This window comes from Melospiza melodia, chromosome 19, assembly GCF_035770615.1.
Source record: "Melospiza melodia melodia isolate bMelMel2 chromosome 19, bMelMel2.pri, whole genome shotgun sequence".
NCBI classification, from domain to species: domain Eukaryota; kingdom Metazoa; phylum Chordata; class Aves; order Passeriformes; family Passerellidae; genus Melospiza; species Melospiza melodia.
The window spans coordinates 6,567,274-6,584,282 of record NC_086212.1 but is presented as its reverse complement, the minus strand read 5'-3'; the positions used below and the strand labels follow the sequence as shown (position 1 = coordinate 6,584,282).

Here is a 17,009-nt window from a genome sequence, read left to right as displayed (position 1 = left end):
CTTGAAGGTGGGCATGGGGTTGGCCTCCACATAGAACCCAGGATGGCGTCCCTCGTACAGGGCTCCATAGTCCGGCTCCTGTGGAAGCAAAGGGACAGTGGTTACAGCAGTGACTGCAGGGGAACAGGTTCCCTACCTTGGGGCAGGTGGGACAGTGCCCCAGGAAGGCACTCAAGCATCAGGAAGCCCCGAGAGGTGTGGGCTGCAAAGCACAGAGATGGCTCACACACCACTCTCGGGTAATTGGTCGTTAATTGCTGCCCCAATATGTGCAGGATGTCTCTGTTTCGGCCCATGTGTCTGAAGAACAAGTCAGAGCTCTTCGGTTTTTGGTCTTGGAAGTTGTTTATTAATTCTTATCTATAAAATTTTCTTCCTGCCCAGCCGAGATCTGCTCAGCAGGGCAGCCACAGGCACTCTGACCGCCCCTGAGGCAGTGTTGTCCTTTTATACTACAAACTACAGATATCATATTTACACTTAATTCCCAATACCTGTCACCTATGTTAGATAGTGCACTTCTACTCTAAACCAATTCCAAAATGCCAGCATCACTGCAGAAAATGGGAGAACAACAAGAAAGGCTAGACATGCTCAAGTTCCTCCATTTTGTCCCCATAACCCCCATACCAAAAATCCTAAAATCTACATTTTCACCCTGTGATAATTTTTATAATAACATTTTTAAAAATAATTATTAATATAATTATTATACTATTTAAACTTCTGTGACTTTCAGGTCCTCATACAAAGCTGGTAACTTGCTCCAGGAGTCACAATCAAATCCCCAGGTGTTCTGGGCTGTGTGCCAGGGTCTCCGAGCCCCCCGGTGGGGTCCTTGACAACTCTGGGCACCCGGAGGGATGTACCAAGTTCTGACACACCACCACCTCACAAACAACCTGCCCTTGCTGGTCTGGCCCCTGCACTCACCGCTGTGCCGATCTTCTCCAGGGTCTCCTCGTTGATGGGGTAGCGCAGCTTCATCTTGCGGTACAGGGGGTGCTTCTCATAGTAGCTGATCAGGTCCACCAGGCTGTCGAAGTCAGAGTTGCCCAGCAGCACATTCTGCCCCTCCTGCTGCACCCTGCAGTGCTTGATCTTCCCTTCTGCCCTGCAGGGAGGAAACACAGCGAGAGGCCTCTTGGCACCTGGCAGGAGAAGGTCTCTGCCAAAACAGAGACACCAAGGGAAAGGTGTCCCTGCTGAGGTGGCTGAGCACAGACACCTCCCATTGCAAGATGGGAGGAAGAGCAGGATCTCAAGGACTTATTCAAGGGCCATCCCAGAGCAAGAGTTCTAGGACGGCTCAAGGCTGGCTGATGGCAGCACCTGTCCTGCTCTCTCACACACTGCAGCATCCCAGAGCAACAGGAGTTCTGGGAGGGCTCAAGGCTGGCTGGCAGCACCTGTCCTGCTCTCTCACACACTGCAGGATTCCAGCTCCACCTCCAGCACCCAGCACCCTTGCAGCAGGGACACACCTGAAGGAGATGGCGTAGGAGCTGGGCTCGCTCCTCTTGCGCACCAGGAAGGCTCCATCACGGGGCACCCTCATCAGCATGTGCTCAGCTTGGGCCCGTGTGAGGTTGGCGTGGTACCACCTGGCAGGAGAGACATGGCTGTGCACAGGTCACACACACCCAGCCCATCCCACACCTCAGCCCCTAAAAGGCTCCTTGAATCCTCCAGAGGAAGACAGGGACTGCAATGGGGCAGGAAGGATCAGAGCCTTTGGTGAAGGCTCTGCACTGAGCCTCCATGACATTCAGCTCCATGAACAACAAAGCTGGCCAGCACGGCTGCTGTGACAGAGCTCCATGGGGACCAGAAAACTCCAGCAAGGGAGGAATGGCTGAGGAGAGACCTGGGAGAGCTTCCTACAGTATCCAGCTGCCCGATGGACACACGCATGACAGCACTCACTCTTTGCTCTCGTGGGCATTGGTCTGAGGCACTGGCTCTGTCAGCCTCATCTCAAACTCGTTGCACCTCAGAGGCACCTCCTGGTAGTGGGTGATGAGGTCGTAGAGGCTGTCAAACACCAGGTTGTCCGTCAGGAAGAACTTGGGGCTGCCGGCGTCCTGCCGCGAGTGGATGCGGCAGTGCTGCACCTTCCCATTGCGCCTGCGGGACAGGGAGGGAGGGGCGGGGTGAGCCAGCCTGGATCCTGCACCTCAGCTCCAGCCTGACACAGCATTCCTGCCCCACAGGAGAGTGACTGCATATGAGACTTGACCCTTCTGCACTGGGACAGGGAGCTGGCATGATGCTGGGACACAGAAATGGGGAGAGGCTGCTCACAGGGGAGCCAGCAAAGGGACCCCACCACTGAAGAACACAGCAAGAGAAAACAACCCCAGAGCGACACAGAGCAGTGGGGCCCTCACCAGAAGGAGAGGGTGTAGTCCCCCACGAAGGTCTCGCTCTCCCTGACCAGGAAGGAGCCGTCAGGGGCCCCTGTCTCGATGCAATATTCCGTCAGCAGCCGCTCGGCGATGTGCCGCCCGTCACGGCCCGCTCCCAGCTTCCCGTGGAACCACTTCTCCATGGAGTGCAGCTCCGTGCTGTTGCTCACCTGGCAGGGGGATAAAAGCCATCACCTTGGGTTACTGAGGGCAGGCTCATGGTGCTGGATTCTGCTCTGCTCAGGGGTCTTCCAGCTGGGAGTTCCTGAAGCAGCTCCCATCCTCCCCACCACGGGACCTCCCCCTGGAGTCAGCTGGCAATGGCAATGCTCAGCCCCTTGAGAAGTCAACTCACAGCCCCACAGGAGAGCCCTCACCTCCTTCTGCTCTTCCTCATCCTCGTTTCCTTGGTCACTGGTTGTCTCCCCAGAGTAATAGATCTTGCTGCTGGTCAGCACAAAGTAATGTGGGTTCCACTCCTGCAAGGAGATGAACTCTGGCAAAGAGACCCCTGGGGAAGCACCAGACTGCCCACCACCCACCCATGGGATCATCTCCTGACCAGTACAGGGAGGGACAATCAGGTTTGTGAAGGAAAGCCACCAACACTGATTCCAGTGAGTCACATGAGCTTCCAAGACATCCCCCAGATCCCCCAGAGGCATGGATTTATCAGTAGCAAAAACCCCAGCATGTGACAAATCACACTGCAAACACTCCAATATTTAATAAAAGGAGATGACCAGATGAAGAACAAATCAATGCAAAAAACCCCAGTCTGCATGGACTCAGCACAGGGGCAATCTGAGGTGAAGATATCAGAGATGTTTATGTGGATTTACCATTGCATTTTTTACTGTTTTTTTTTTAAAAAACCTGTTCCATTTGCATGTGGCTTTGCCAGACAGACTCTCAGCAGAGTAAAGCTGCTGAAGGTGGGCTGTGAGTGAATGCACACAGTGATGAACACTCAGTGCTGTACAAAGATAAACCCTTGCTTAGGTGTGTCAGGTGTGCAGGCACTTGGCAGGAGCAGGGCTGGGAGCGCAGCCATCTCCAGAAACTCCTGCAGCACAAACCACAGGCTGCAGTGCCTTGGCCCAGAGCTCCCTCTAGCTCAGCCTCCTGCCTCTAGCAAGGGCCCACAGGAGATTCCTGGGGAAAAGCACTGAGAGAGCCAGCATGAAACACCCCCAGCCTTCAGGGACACGTGAGAAACCAGACAGACCGAGAGCCTCTCCAATCATCTGCACCACAGCCCTTCCTTCCAGCACACACAGCACCTGACAGAGCCCTCAGAGCAGGGACTGGGCCACCATGGCACACACATACGTGATTGATGGGGTCTTCCAGGTAGAGGATCCCATTCTTGATGGAGTTGCTGATGTCGTTCTCTGAGTACATCACAGATGTGGGCAGCTCCTCGTAAGCGCTGCCCTCCGCCAGCTTCTTGTGCTGAGGGATGAGAGAGGGGTCAGGCACCCAAAAACAGCACAGATTTCCTGGTGAACAGCCCTAAAAGCTCAGGTCTGCTGCAGTGGGGTCCTCCACATTAGAATAAACAAGACCCATGCAACAGGGATCATCAAACAGCACTGAAGTCCCACCCCCTCTTCCCAAAGGTTCCTGAAGCAGAAATACCAACATCCCCCATGCCCTCAAAGAAAGGCAGCACCCAGCTGCTGAGCTCATGTCCCAGCAGATTCTCTGGGGTAATTAGAGAGCTTTTTTGTATCCAGCTGTTCTTAGCATCAGGTCTCCACTTCCACCATTACACTGCCAACCACCCCTTTCCAAAGGCACTGCCTTCAGTCCCAAACCCTCACCCCTCTCCCTCACTTAGGAGCCCTGCTGGGCAAGGGAATTCACCTTGATGAGAATCTTCCTCTTGAGCTGGTTTGGAGATGGAAGGCCATCAGCAGAAATATCGACTGGTTTGGTCAAGAGCATGTCTCCAAAAACCTTCTTGAAATTCTGAGCCATGTTCCTCTGCTGAGCAATGCTGCAGTGGTCCTCAATGGACAGGATGACAGGGAAACTGGGACAAGGAGCAGAGCCATCAAAACCAGAATGGGATGTGGATGGAACCAAGGGCTCCTGAGCTCTGCCTCAAAGCCTGGCCTCTGTGCCCTCCAGGGGCAGCTCACACCAGCAGCCATCTGTTGCACACTCTTCAGGAGGGCACAGGGTGGAGAAGGACTGCCAAACTACTGGGGTTTACCCAAAGCCCTCTCTCCCACAGCATTTTTCTGGGAAAATCTCCCTTTGTCTGGCAGACATGACACACCTTCTTCCCACCACATCCAGGCCTTGTGCTGCAGCTCTGGATAAAGTGAGCTTCCCTTTGCTGCAGCCTGGGCTCCACCCTCTCCCTGCCCTGCTAGCTGAAGTCCTGCTGCACTCACTCAGAGGTGACAAAGGCGTGCTCCTTGATGGTGACCAAGACATCAGAGAACTTGATCTTGGTGGTTAAGGTGTGTCCATGGTAGATGACTGGCATGCCATCAGGACCATCCCAGCAATCCACTGAAAGAGACCCACAGGGGACACTTAGCCCAAAGGCTGGAACAGAGGCAAGACATGGACATGAGATGGGCTGAGCCAGGTGCTGCTGGGAAATGCTCTGGAAGGCAGTAAAGGAGTGAGGTGATCAGCGAAAGCCCTGACCTTTCTGTGGGACCAAAACCCTGGGCACAGATAACCCAGTCCCACAAAGCAAACAACCTCAGCTCTTTCTGCACATCATGGTGTTAATTGTTGGGGGAGATGAAACAGGAAAGCCTTATAAATACAATTGTCTGGCAAAAGATTTTGAGAATATAGAAACTATAAGGGATTGAAATGAAAGCAAGCTTTGAGATACCTCAGTTACTGAACAACTGGGAAACAATGGCATGGCCAGCTGAAGGTGATCCCCTTTTGATGGAACAACACCCTCTGCCTGCAGACAGGCCCAAGGGTCCGAGCAGACCCCACCAGTTTTGCAGAAGGGGCCCAAAGAGGAGTTTTTAGGGTTTAAAATGTAACACAGTATGGTGATGTAATGATTCTTACAGGCTGTATGTAAATGCTATAGGATTTGTATATTGTACTAGATTGGTTAGTGAGAATCAGAATATTCAACACAGAAGATTTATTGTATTGTAACGAGAACTTCACTCTCTTACCCTTTTACTCTCTTACCTTTTTTACTCCCTTACGCTCTTACCCTCTACTCCTTTACTCTCTCATCCTCTCTAGCCTGCTCTGAGCTGTGGCTGGCTCAACAATATCTGCCTGGTGAGTGCTCCCAGCAGGGCCCTGCCCCCAGGCCCTTTGCAATGAACCCCAGGTTCCAGCCCTGGCTGCAGAGATCTCTGCTCTCTGTCCGTCCCCACTGTCCTACCCCCCAAAGCTCCTACAGTTAATGCTGCCACTGGCGTGATCTCCCTTCAGCTCTGCCCTCCTTGCACAGCCTCCCTGAGCAGCAGGAGCTGCTGTGCTGGCAGACAGAGGGGCCACTGCTGGTACTCACGTTCGATGCAGCGGCAGCCCATGCGCAGGCAGCGCGCGTACGCCTCCAGCGAGGACTCGCTCGAGAACTGATCCCCCGTCAGGTACCTTCCAGGGGAGACAACACATCAGCACACTGACAGGCCCACTGAGAGCACAGCTGGCTGCTGGGACACTGTGGAGCTGCCTCTGGCACATGGGAGTGGTGCTTCTCCACACCTGACACTTTCCCTGTGACAGTGGTCACAGGGGTTTTCAGGACGAGGGGAGAGATGAGAATGTTGACTCTATGTTCAGCAGGCTTGATTTATTATTTTATCATATATGTTACATTAAGACTATACTAAAGAATAGAAAGAAAGGTTTTTCTCTCAGAAAGCTCGCTAAAAATAGAATAAAATAAATAACAAAAGCAGCTGGCTCAGACAAAGAGCGAGAGCCAGCTCTGCCATGAGTGGTCACCAAATCCAAACATCTACAGGAGACCAATCATGGATCCACCTGTTGCATTCCACAGCAGCAGATAACCATTGTTTACATTTTGTTTCTGAAGCCTCAGCTTCTCAGAAGAGAGAAAAATCCTAGAAAAGATTTTCACAAAAGATGTCTGCGACAGGGTTCAGCCCTGCCCCTGCTGCAAGGGGCTGCCAGCACTGCTGTGAGGTCCAGCCCCAGCTCCTGAGAAAGCTCAGACAGCAACATCAGCACTGGTGCCACAAAGAGCCCCCTGCAGCCTCAGAGCAAGGTTAGATGAGCTCTTGCAGGCAGACAGGATCTCACTGCCTGCCCTCAGGGCTGCTCAGCTGGCTCAGGCTCTCAGTCCTTTAAATTTGGGTTAGCATGAACACAGAGCACAGACAGAGCCTGTCTGCACAGAAAGCAGTTCCTGCAAAATTATTCTAGCAGCAGAGAGCGGAAAATGGCCAATTTCAGCCTGACAGGGTTTATCACATCTGTCCTGAGGGGCTCTGGAGAATGACATTGCTAATGGTGAGAAATTACCAGAGCAACAGCTCAGGACGTGAAGGCACCTGAAGGCCTGTGCAGATCTGTGCTGCTGAGAGTGCCTGAGCAAAACATTTATGGCTAAATGACAGAAGGGAGGAGTGGGGCACCAAAAGGAAGGTCTCTGATGTACTGGCCTTGGTTTGGAAAAGCCTTTTTGACCCATCACTGGAATCAGGGAAAATACTCCCACCCTAGCATGAGAAAAGGATGCTGAGAGCAGCTGGGTGCAGAGAGCCCTCCCTCGTCCTTACGTGTTGTGTGAGGAGGAGATCCAGTAATGGGAGAGAGGGTTGTTCATGTTCTCCAGACACACCGTGTCCAGCTGTGAGTTCCAGATGCTGTTCTCTTTGGAAAACAGGAAGGTGAGAAACTGCTCAGGAAGAAACAGAAATGTGTTAATGATGCAGAGGAGCCAGCTGCTGTGGTTTAGCTTCACACACACACCTCCCACTCTGTGCCAGCACACACTGACCAGGGCTGCCCACAGCACACCAGCTACCTGAGTGACCACAGCTTGGGCACTGCCACCTACCCACTGAGCTCTGTGTGCCACACGTCTGTGTGCCAGACCCTTTGACCCAGCTGGAGACAGATTAATGGCTCTGCACTTTATTTTGCAGCTGACATGGCAGGCAATAGCTTACTAAGGCCATGTGGGTCAAGGGACCTTGGCTTAGTCCAGAGTGCCAGTGACATGGTCATCTCTGGTTGTTTTTATTCTTTATTCAGCTCTTTTTGCTTTGAAGAGATCCTTACACACCCCAAGGCAGCCCCAGCCCCTCTCCTGCTCCAGGTGAGCTGCCTGGAGAGTGCTCCCAGCTGCACACACCCAGCACTACAGGACAGCCCAGAATCCATTCCCTTTACAAACACATCCATATCCCAGGAGCTGTGACCCTCCCAGCACCCCCAGCCTGCAGCAAAGGCACACACAGCAGAGCTGTCACACCTCAGCACTCATCACACCAGGGCTGCCATCCCCTGTGCCACCCCACCCCACACACGCCACCCTCGAGGTGTCTTACTTCATCCAGGGAGAAATAAGGCTCATCAATCTCCCTCAGAGGGTCTCTCAGGAAGTTGAACATGAATTCCTGTACCTGGAGGGTATCTGCAGCCCAGAGCTCCTGCAAAGCCCAGGGGAGACATAAAAGGAGCCATTTCAGAATGGATTACTGCAAACCACATGCAGCTCATCCAGTTGGAAGCTTTAACCATTAAGGAGGTGGTTTTTGATGCAAGACCATCTCTGCCAGGAACTCAACTGTCAGCACAAGTGCTGGAGAGCACACAAGGAGGAAATCTGCCTTGCTTCTGAGTGGGCTCCATTTTCTCACTGCCGTGCATTTTTCTCTCCAACAGCTCCTTTGAACAACATCTGCCATCCCTCCTCCTCCAGCAGCAAAGCCAACCCAGCTTCCTCTGGCTCTCTCCCCCTGGGTTTCCTTCATTAGCCACCCAAACACTGCATGTCCCCCCTGGTTAACTCCCTGCTGGCTGCAGACACAGGCAGGGAGGTGGCAGTGGGGGACAGGAGCTCTGAGCCATGGCAGGGCTCTGCCAGCCAGCCCTGCCCTCCTGGAGGAGACCAGCAATGAGACAGGAACCTGGCAAGAGCCAAGGGCTCTGTGCTGCCCACAAACGCACAGCTGGTGCCTCTATGTGTGTCTGCACATGCATGCTGTGCTTGCTGAGTGACCCAAGATTGCTTTTAAATTGAAGAATCAGCAGATGAATCCATCAGCTGCTCCCCAGAAACTGCTGACACCTCCTGAGCACCAGGATGGACACGACTCCTTGGCTGCAGCAAACCACTGGTGACCAGCTGAGGTCACAGGGATTGGGGCAACCTCCACTGATCACTCCTGCCTCCTGGGACCTCCACTCCCCCCACATCTCCTGTTCATTTTCTGGCAAGGGTGCCCAGCTGAGTTCAGGTCTTCCCTCCCCAGTGCTTCCCCTACAACACACTCTGCTCCAGAAGGAGCACTGCACCCCAAATGCCACCACTCCCAGCCCCACAGCAAGGAGCACTGCACCCCAAATGTCACCAGTGCCCACCCCATTGTCCCTCCCCACTGCCTGTGCTGAGCTCACCCTCTGGTACTCCAGCAAAAACTTCTGCAGCTCCAGCAGGGACACCCTGAAGTGCTCAGGCCTTTCTGCACCCCTGGCAAGCAGAGAGGGAGAGAAGCTTCAGTCACTGGTGCAGCACACCCTGTGAGACGCCATCTGCCCCCTCCCTGGCACGTGCAGCACTGAAGGAGCAGAGTGGGATGGGCAGAGCAAACACAAATCCACATCCCAGAACCAGGGACCTCTCCAGGAGCACTACAGGGTTCACACTGACAAGGGCAGGGTAACATGAAATTCTGGTGAAGGCCAGCAAAAACCATTAGAGGGATGGATTAGTGAAAAAAATAAATAAAGAAAATAGAGGGTTTGGTTTGAACCTGAGTGTAAAGAACTAAACAGGGGCAGGGCAGGGCAGTTAAGGGGTGACTGCAGACAGGACAGACCTACAGGTGTGCAGAGAACATGGGCTCATGGACACTATTCACAGGGAATGAAGAAGGGAACTGTGTGAAGGTGATAATCTCAAAAGACTGGTCCATGACTGCTGTAAGTCACGATGGACAGCCAAGGGCCATGCCAATGCCAAGTCACAGCCAAGGGCCATGCTGGGCACTAACACCACAAAATCCAAAGGGGACCGGGCAGTGCTGGCTGCCCTGGGCAGAGGGCTGAGCCAGATGCTCTGCTGAGGGCCCTGACATCTCTTTTCTATGGTTACAGGAAAAAAAGGAAGAAAACCACTGGGAATTACTGGACAAGTCAGTAAGTCTTTCACTCTTTAGCTCCTGTGTCTAAATTCAAGCTCTCTCTGTCACAGCCAAGGGGAGCAGAGGGCAGGGAAGGGCACAGCTGGCACTGCCTGGGTGGGGAGGGCTCTGCAGCCACCACGAGCATAACCCCTGGGAGATGGCCTGAGATCTGACCACATTAACCAATTAACCTGAGCTGGACCCCACTGGGATATCTGGGAGGCACAGAGCCCTCCCTGCCCCAAGCTAAAGTGTCTGCAGCAGTGATGCTTGCTCAGAGCACAGAACCACAGGCAGCACAGGAGCACGAGGAGTGCATAATGCCTCATCCCAGCATGCTGCTGCAGGCCTCAAAGATGTTATGGAGCAAAAGAAAACAGCCCCTTCCCCAGAAAACACAGAGAATGATCCACCTGTCCAAGAACGGGACATCCATCTGCAAAAGAAGAAGCACAAGCATTAGGTTTGCACTCAGTAACTCCTTCACTCCCAAGAGAAGAGCTCACCCCGAGGGCAGCAGGGTTAAAAGGTCAATTAAGTGGGGATGCCCAGTAACAAATAAGGTTTCTCCCTTCCCTCTCCCCCCCTGGGGAATCCAGCTCTTACTGTTTTCTGGGCACTGAACATGAGGCTGCGGTAGAGCTGTGCAAACTGGCCATAGGTGATATCCCCATTCCTCTGCTCCACATCCTGAAAAACAAATCAAACCCAGAGGTTTTACAGAGGCCACAGGTAACTCTGCATGGCTTAAGGAATGTCTCTTCCCACCAGTATCCCTGGGGAAAGAAAGAGGAGAAAAAAGCCAAAACTCATCCAGACTTTGCCTCCTGCACAACGGCCTCAAGTTGTGCCAGGGGAGGGATAGATTGGATATTCTGAAAAATTCATGAAAACAGTGATCAGGCATTGGAACAGGCTGCCCAGGCAGTGGTGGAGCCACCATGCCTGCACCTGCTCAAAAAACTTGTGGATGTGGGACATGGGGACATGGTTTAGTGGGCATGGCAGTGCTGGGCAATGGCTGGACTCAATGATTTTAGAGGGCTTTTCCAATCTTAACAAATCTGCCACAGTCTCTGCTGTGGCCAGCAGGACCTTGCAGTGCCCAGGGCACAGGCACATCCTAAAATGAGTTTCACAATTCCCCAAGCTCACCCACACAAAGGCACCTCACACACTGATAAAATGTCACCACTTACTGAATACTTACAAAAGGACAATTTGATTTTTGTTGGCCCAGAGTGTCTGAAGTGCCTGGAAACTGCAGGACCCCAAGTGTGTGCTCTCCTTTGGATGCACCACTCTTTGGCCTTGGAGCTCTGTGCTGCTGGGAGCAGCTGGTCACCACGAGATGACCCTTCATGGGTCAGTGGCGATGCTGGCAGAGCATCTCTCCCTGGCAGGGGGTGCAAGAGCCAGGATGCAGGACCTGGCAGCTGCTCTGCACTCTACCCCACCAGCACCAGCCCATGACTGGAGCCAGGAGCAACGAGGGGAGTGTGGGAGGCAGGGTGGGGTAAGGAGAGGGTGCTGGCCACAAATGGGCCAGGGCGCGGCACCCAGTGGGAGCTGGCACCTCTTCAGTCACCACCGTGGGTGGGGGCCCTCCCAGGAACGGCTGGGAGGCTCTGCAGTATGCAAACACTCCCTGGGAGCTGAACCAGCAGCAGCTTTTGCTCAGAGGCTGCTGAGGGGTCCCACACTCACCGTGAGCCGCTCGCGCAGGAACCTCATGTTGGGCACACGGTAGTTGACCTGGGACAGCATGTTCTTCAGATCCTTGGCAGAGATCCTGGCCCGGCAGGGGAGAGAGGGGACACCTGGTCAGCAGTCTGGCATGGAGGGGGGCTCACCCTGGGGCTGGAACAGGCACAGAGAGGCGGTGCCCAAAGGGACATCAGCTGTGGCACAAGGATGGATGCGTGACCCTGGGATGATGCTGAGGCTGGGAACAGTGGGAGGATGTGGGGAGCAGAGAGAGGTACCTGCACATCAGTGGGGACTGCAAACACTGCTCCTGCAACTCTGCTGGGTGAGCCCAGCAGCCTCTGGCTGACGCCACAGCTGACAGGCAGCACCCACTGCTTTAAAAGAACGAGCAACAAGAAGCATTTCCCAAGTATCTGTGCCCCAGCATTCATGCTGGGTGACCAAATCCATTCCAAAACCCACTCCCTGGCCTGCTGGAGGACAGGCTCTCTGAGTGGTTAGGATTCAGCTAATTTTATCTTAAGGAGAGGGAAAAAGCCATTTTAGGTCCCCAGCCACAGGCACAGCACTGCCACGTTGTGCCCAGCTGTGCTCCCCAGCCCCACAGGCAGGGAGCAGCCAGCGTGGCTGTGCTTCCCCAAGCCCTCCTCCACACCACAGGTGCTGCTTCCACACCAGGGAAAGCTCCAGTGCCAGCCCTGAGCAGGACCCCACAGCCCAGCAGGCAGGAAGGAGCTCTGGGCTGCCCTTGTGTGTTCTGGAACTGTCCCCACATGGGGCACCAGCCCTGCAGCAAGGGGAAATGAGGATGCCTCCCATCTGCAGCGTTTAGGAGCTGAGGGGTCTGTGTCCAATCATCTCCTGGCAGCTCCTGCCTTAAAAGCAAGTCCTGGGAGTCCACCCCTGCAGTCACAGATGGTGCTCCTGTCCCCCACTGAGCACGTGGGAACACAGCATCCTACAGGATGCTCCCCCATCCCACAAAGCACAGGGCAAGTCTGGAAATCCTTATGGCTTCAGGGTGCAAATATAAAAATAGCAGGGAAGATGCCCTGCATGGGGCATTTAACCCAGGGGTGTGCTGGCATTCACATGTGACATCTATTTTACACTCTTCCCTGAGAGCAGGGTGATCTCAAACAGCACAGGAAGGAGGAGGGATGGAGAGGGAGAAACAGGCTGGTGTCAGGCGCTGCAGAGCCCAGGGCTGGGCAGCCAGCAGCACACAGAGAGCCCTTGTTCCTGGCCTCAGAGCCTGGGACCCACACACAGCCACAGCAGGACCTGGCCCTGCCCAGGGCCAGCCAAGACTTTGCAGTGTCCTGCCACTCACTGGCAGAGCAGAAAAAGAATAAAAAACAAGCTGGGAAATGGCCCCAGCCTCCCCTTTTTTCATACAGTCAGCAACACAGCACAAGTACCTCCCCTGCATCTCTATCTCCCTGGGCAGCTGAGGTTACCCTGGGGGCTCACAGTGAGTGTTCTGGGGAGCAGATCCTGCCTTTTCCCATTTCAAACACATCCAGCAGCCACAGCCATGGGCAGGTAATGCGTGTCCCCCCGGGCAGGGGGCCCTTGGCAACAGGGCAATGTGTGGGGTGAGCAGGAGTGCAAGGAGAGATGCCCTCACACGTGAGGAACCACAGCTGCCATGGGACCCCAGCAGCACACACAGAGCCCCCGGGGCTGCCCAGCACCAATCCCTCCTTGCTGAGAGCACGAGGCTGCACAAAAGCTCATGGAGAAAGAGCAGGAGAGGCTGGAGGAGCAGCAGCAGCAGCAGCAGCCATCCCTGGGGCCTCTCTGGAGCTGCCACTCAGCTCTGGGGATGCTGAGCTGCTTCACAGGAGGTGCTGGAGCGTCACAGACATCTTTTATGGAAAATCCTTTCCTTAGGATTTTTCCTCCTGAGAAGCTGAGAGGCCTCAGGAACAAAATGTAAACAATGGTTATCTGCTGCTGTGGAATGCAACAGGTGCATCTGTGATTGGTCTCATGTGGTTGCTTCTAATTAATGGCCAATCACAGTGAGCTGGCTTGGGCTCTCTGTCTAAGCCACAAACCTTTGTTATCATTCTTTGCCATTCTTTGCCATTCTTAGCTAGCCTTCTGATGAAACCTTTTCTTCTATTCCTTTAGTATAGTTTCAATGTAATATATATCATTAAAATAATAAATCAGCCTTCTGAAACATGGAGTCAGATCTACATCTCTTCCCTCATCCTAAGAGCCCTGTGAACACGGTCACCCTGGAGCACAGCCCTGTCACAGCTGTGACCAGCATTTCCCTCTCAGCCACAGGAAGAGGACAGGGTACAAAAAGATTTTTATTTATTGTGTGTTACTCATCATGTTAAACTTGCTGGAGACCTTGGATAAACAGCTTGGTAGTATTTTCAGACTAGAAAGTAAAAACAAAATAAACTCATTTTTTTCTACAGAGCAATTTTTAAGGTTTCGTGACAAACAGGCCAGAGGCCCAGGCTCTCACAGGGGATGGAAACACTCCCCTGCCAGCCCTCAGTGTGTGAATGCTGCTCCCAGAGCCACGGGCAGCGCTCCTGGCCAGAGGTGAAACAGTCTCCTCCAGAGCAATTAGGAAAAAAAAAACCCAGCATCCTGTTATCCTCCTCTTTCCACCTAACCTGCCCTGGAAAAACAAATATACCCAAAGGGCCAGCATCCAGGGGAAACAGCCAGCATCTGCTGGGGCTGCAAGGGACAGCCCAGCCCCCAGACAGGCAAGGCACGGAGGAGAGAGGGCTCCAGCACAGGAGCCATGGGGCACACAAATGCTGGGAATGATTTCTGCAGCTGCCAAAACCCTCTCTGTTCTGGAAAGGATCAAGGATGGTGTGCAAGGGGGGTTTAAAAAAAAAAAATTTAAAAAAATCACAACTCACTGTTTCCTTGAAAAACCAGTTCCAGGCTGAGAGGCAAAAGCAAAGAGCCCAGTGACATTAAATTTAATGCTGGAACGCCTCACAGGGGCCAAGATTTAACCCAGGAGATGTCACATAACTGTAGCCTCTACCTTGCAGAAAACACATGCATGCTTGTAAAATGTTTGTAAAATGGGAAAACTCCAAATCTTTCCACATCCCTTCTGATGTTCTGCTCCTCTCACTGCCTGGGCTCTCCTAATTCTGCACTGAAACCTCTCCCTGTGGGTGACAGGTAAGGAATGCATTGGATTTTGCTGCCTCAATTCTAAATGCTAATAGAAAGATGATATCAACAGAAACAACAGGGATGCAACAGGGATGCAACAGGCTGGCTGTGAGCTCTGCTGCTCTGCCTTGGGCACAGATCTATACCTGCAATCTCCTTTTGTGCTGCTGGCATGCCATTTCACCAGTTTTATTGCATAACCAGGGGGAAAAAAGGACCATTTATTTCCACTTTTCCTGCACTCCTCCTCCAGAACCTCCACACAGCCACCCCTGCACCTGCCTCAGTGCTCTCCTTTGCAGAATTAGGAAATATTGTGCCCAGTCACCACTGTGTATATAGCCCAAGCCTGGATTTGAAAGGTGGCTGGCTTATGCAGAGCAGCTGCAACGGATTAAAGCTCCTCTTCTTCCCTTTCTGTGAGGATTTCTTCCTTTTCTGTGAGGATTTATCCCCCTCCACAAAATCCCCATGCACCTGTCACAGACATCTTTTATGAAAAATCCTTTCTTTAAGATTTTTCCTCCTGAGGAGCTGAGAGGCCTCAGGAACAAAACATAAACAATGGTTATCTGCTGCTGTGGGATGCAACAGGGGCATCTGTGATTGTTCTTGTGTGGTTGTTTCTAATTAATGGCCAATCACAGTCAGCTGGCTTGGACAGAGTGCAAGCCACAAGCCTTTGTTATCATTCTTCCTTTTCTATTCTTAGCTAGCCTTCTGATGAAACCTTTCTTCTATTCTTTTAGTATAGTTTTAATGTAATATATATCATAAAATAATAAATCAGCCTTCTGAAACATGGACTCAGATCCTCGTCTCTTCCCTCATCCTCAGACCCTGTGAACACGGTCACAGGCACCCAGCACTGCTCTCTCTCTGAATAAATCACTGCAAAGGCAAAAACATCCAGTGCAGCAGGATCTGCCCCATGCAACACCCTCCTGGCCAGGATCAATTTATCCCCTGGCTGTCCTGGGAGGGGCACAACAAGGACAAAGCAGAGGATGCTCTGGAGCCCAGTGCTCTGCAGCCAGCCCTCTCTGGAGAGCAGAGCATGGAAAAGGGGCAGGTGGGACCCAGGTGCTGCACAGCAGGCAGGGCTGGTGCCCCCGGGGGAGGGAGCACATTAACACAGGCATCAGTGCTGAAAGGTTAATGGGCTCAGTTAACAGCACTGATAGGGGAGAGGCATGTCCCACACAACAGCAGCCCAGTGAGAGCAGCACTGGGACTGGAAAACTGGAGATGGCAGTGGGACAGAGAGCAGAGCATGGTGGAAGTCTGTCGGAACCCAGCACATCCCTCTGGCTGTCCTGGACTGCCAGGACCCCTGCCAGGGGGCTCAGAGACCCTGGCACAGAGACCAAAACACCTGTGGGTTTGATTATGACCCATGGAAAAAATTACCAGCCTTGTATGAAGATCTGCAAGCCACAACAGTTTAAGTAGAATAATAGTGAAGTTATCATGGGGTGAAAAATAAATTTCAGGGGTTTCTAGAATGGGGGTTCAGAGGGCAGGATGGAGGAATCTGGGCATGTCCAGCCTTTTTCCTTCTTCTTCTTGGCCTCCATCTTCTGCTGTGATGGAGGCACTTACAGATTAGTTTGGAGTAGAAACTCACTAACACAGGTGATAGGCATTGGAAAATAATTGTAAATATTGTACAGGTAGTTTTTAGTATAAAGACATAACACTGCCCTGGGGGCAGGCAGAGTGCCTGGAACTGTTCTGCTGGATGGACCTCAGCAGGGCAGGAGAAAATTTTTTATAGATAAGATACAATAAACAACCTTGAGACCGAGAACTGAAGAGCTCCGACTCATTCTTCAAGCACTGGGCTGGGAAAAGAGACTTTTAACATTTCTTGGGGTCACAGTGATCAGCTAAAGATCCTGAGAGAACTCACCTCCCCAGCAGGAAAATGTCCCCTCCCTTATCTAACAGTGACTCATGACCCAATTCCCTTCCCTAACCTCCTCATGACATTTTCCTTGCTAGCACAACACTAAGCACTCACCCAAGCACCCCACAAGCCAAGCAGTGGGATGATCCATGCCCTGATGGGCCTCAGGAAAGGAGAACAGAACAAACAGGGTGGGGAATAACAAACACAACCCAGTTCAGCCCTGATGGGGGGCCCTGAACTGCCTCTTGGCTCTTTGATGTCTGCTCCCTTGGGTGGTGCCAGCTGGGGTAAGGTGTCAAGGTGTCACTGGGTCTAAACAGCCCAGAAAATAGGGCAGGAAAACAAGACAGCTTTTTTTATACATATTTTTTTAATTCAGTGAAAATCAGCCAGGGAAGTTTGGGACTTGGATTAAAGGTTCCCTGAAAATGAGCATTAAAAGCCTAAAGAACCCAGAGGGTTTCAAGTCCAAGGTGAACCCTC

The 17,009-nt window shown here is 52.6% G+C and overlaps 1 protein-coding gene across 1 annotated transcript in view; it reads right to left on the bottom strand.

The window, feature by feature from the left end:
- The window catches only part of PLCG1 (phospholipase C gamma 1), a 50,103-nt gene that overhangs the window by 9,627 nt on the left and 23,467 nt on the right, over positions 1-17,009 (bottom strand). Inside the window, exons 5-20 of the mRNA XM_063172203.1 lie at positions 11,441-11,525; positions 10,340-10,423; positions 10,147-10,169; positions 9,006-9,078; positions 7,934-8,035; positions 7,160-7,278; positions 5,923-6,008; positions 4,814-4,934; positions 4,278-4,446; positions 3,741-3,863; positions 2,786-2,887; positions 2,391-2,578; positions 1,927-2,127; positions 1,485-1,604; positions 934-1,114; positions 1-78 (exon numbers count right to left, since the gene is read on the bottom strand). Of these exons, the coding sequence (XP_063028273.1) occupies positions 1-78; positions 934-1,114; positions 1,485-1,604; positions 1,927-2,127; positions 2,391-2,578; positions 2,786-2,887; positions 3,741-3,863; positions 4,278-4,446; positions 4,814-4,934; positions 5,923-6,008; positions 7,160-7,278; positions 7,934-8,035; positions 9,006-9,078; positions 10,147-10,169; positions 10,340-10,423; positions 11,441-11,525 (1,855 nt within the window). The remainder of the gene's footprint in view (positions 79-933; positions 1,115-1,484; positions 1,605-1,926; positions 2,128-2,390; positions 2,579-2,785; positions 2,888-3,740; positions 3,864-4,277; positions 4,447-4,813; positions 4,935-5,922; positions 6,009-7,159; positions 7,279-7,933; positions 8,036-9,005; positions 9,079-10,146; positions 10,170-10,339; positions 10,424-11,440; positions 11,526-17,009) is intronic.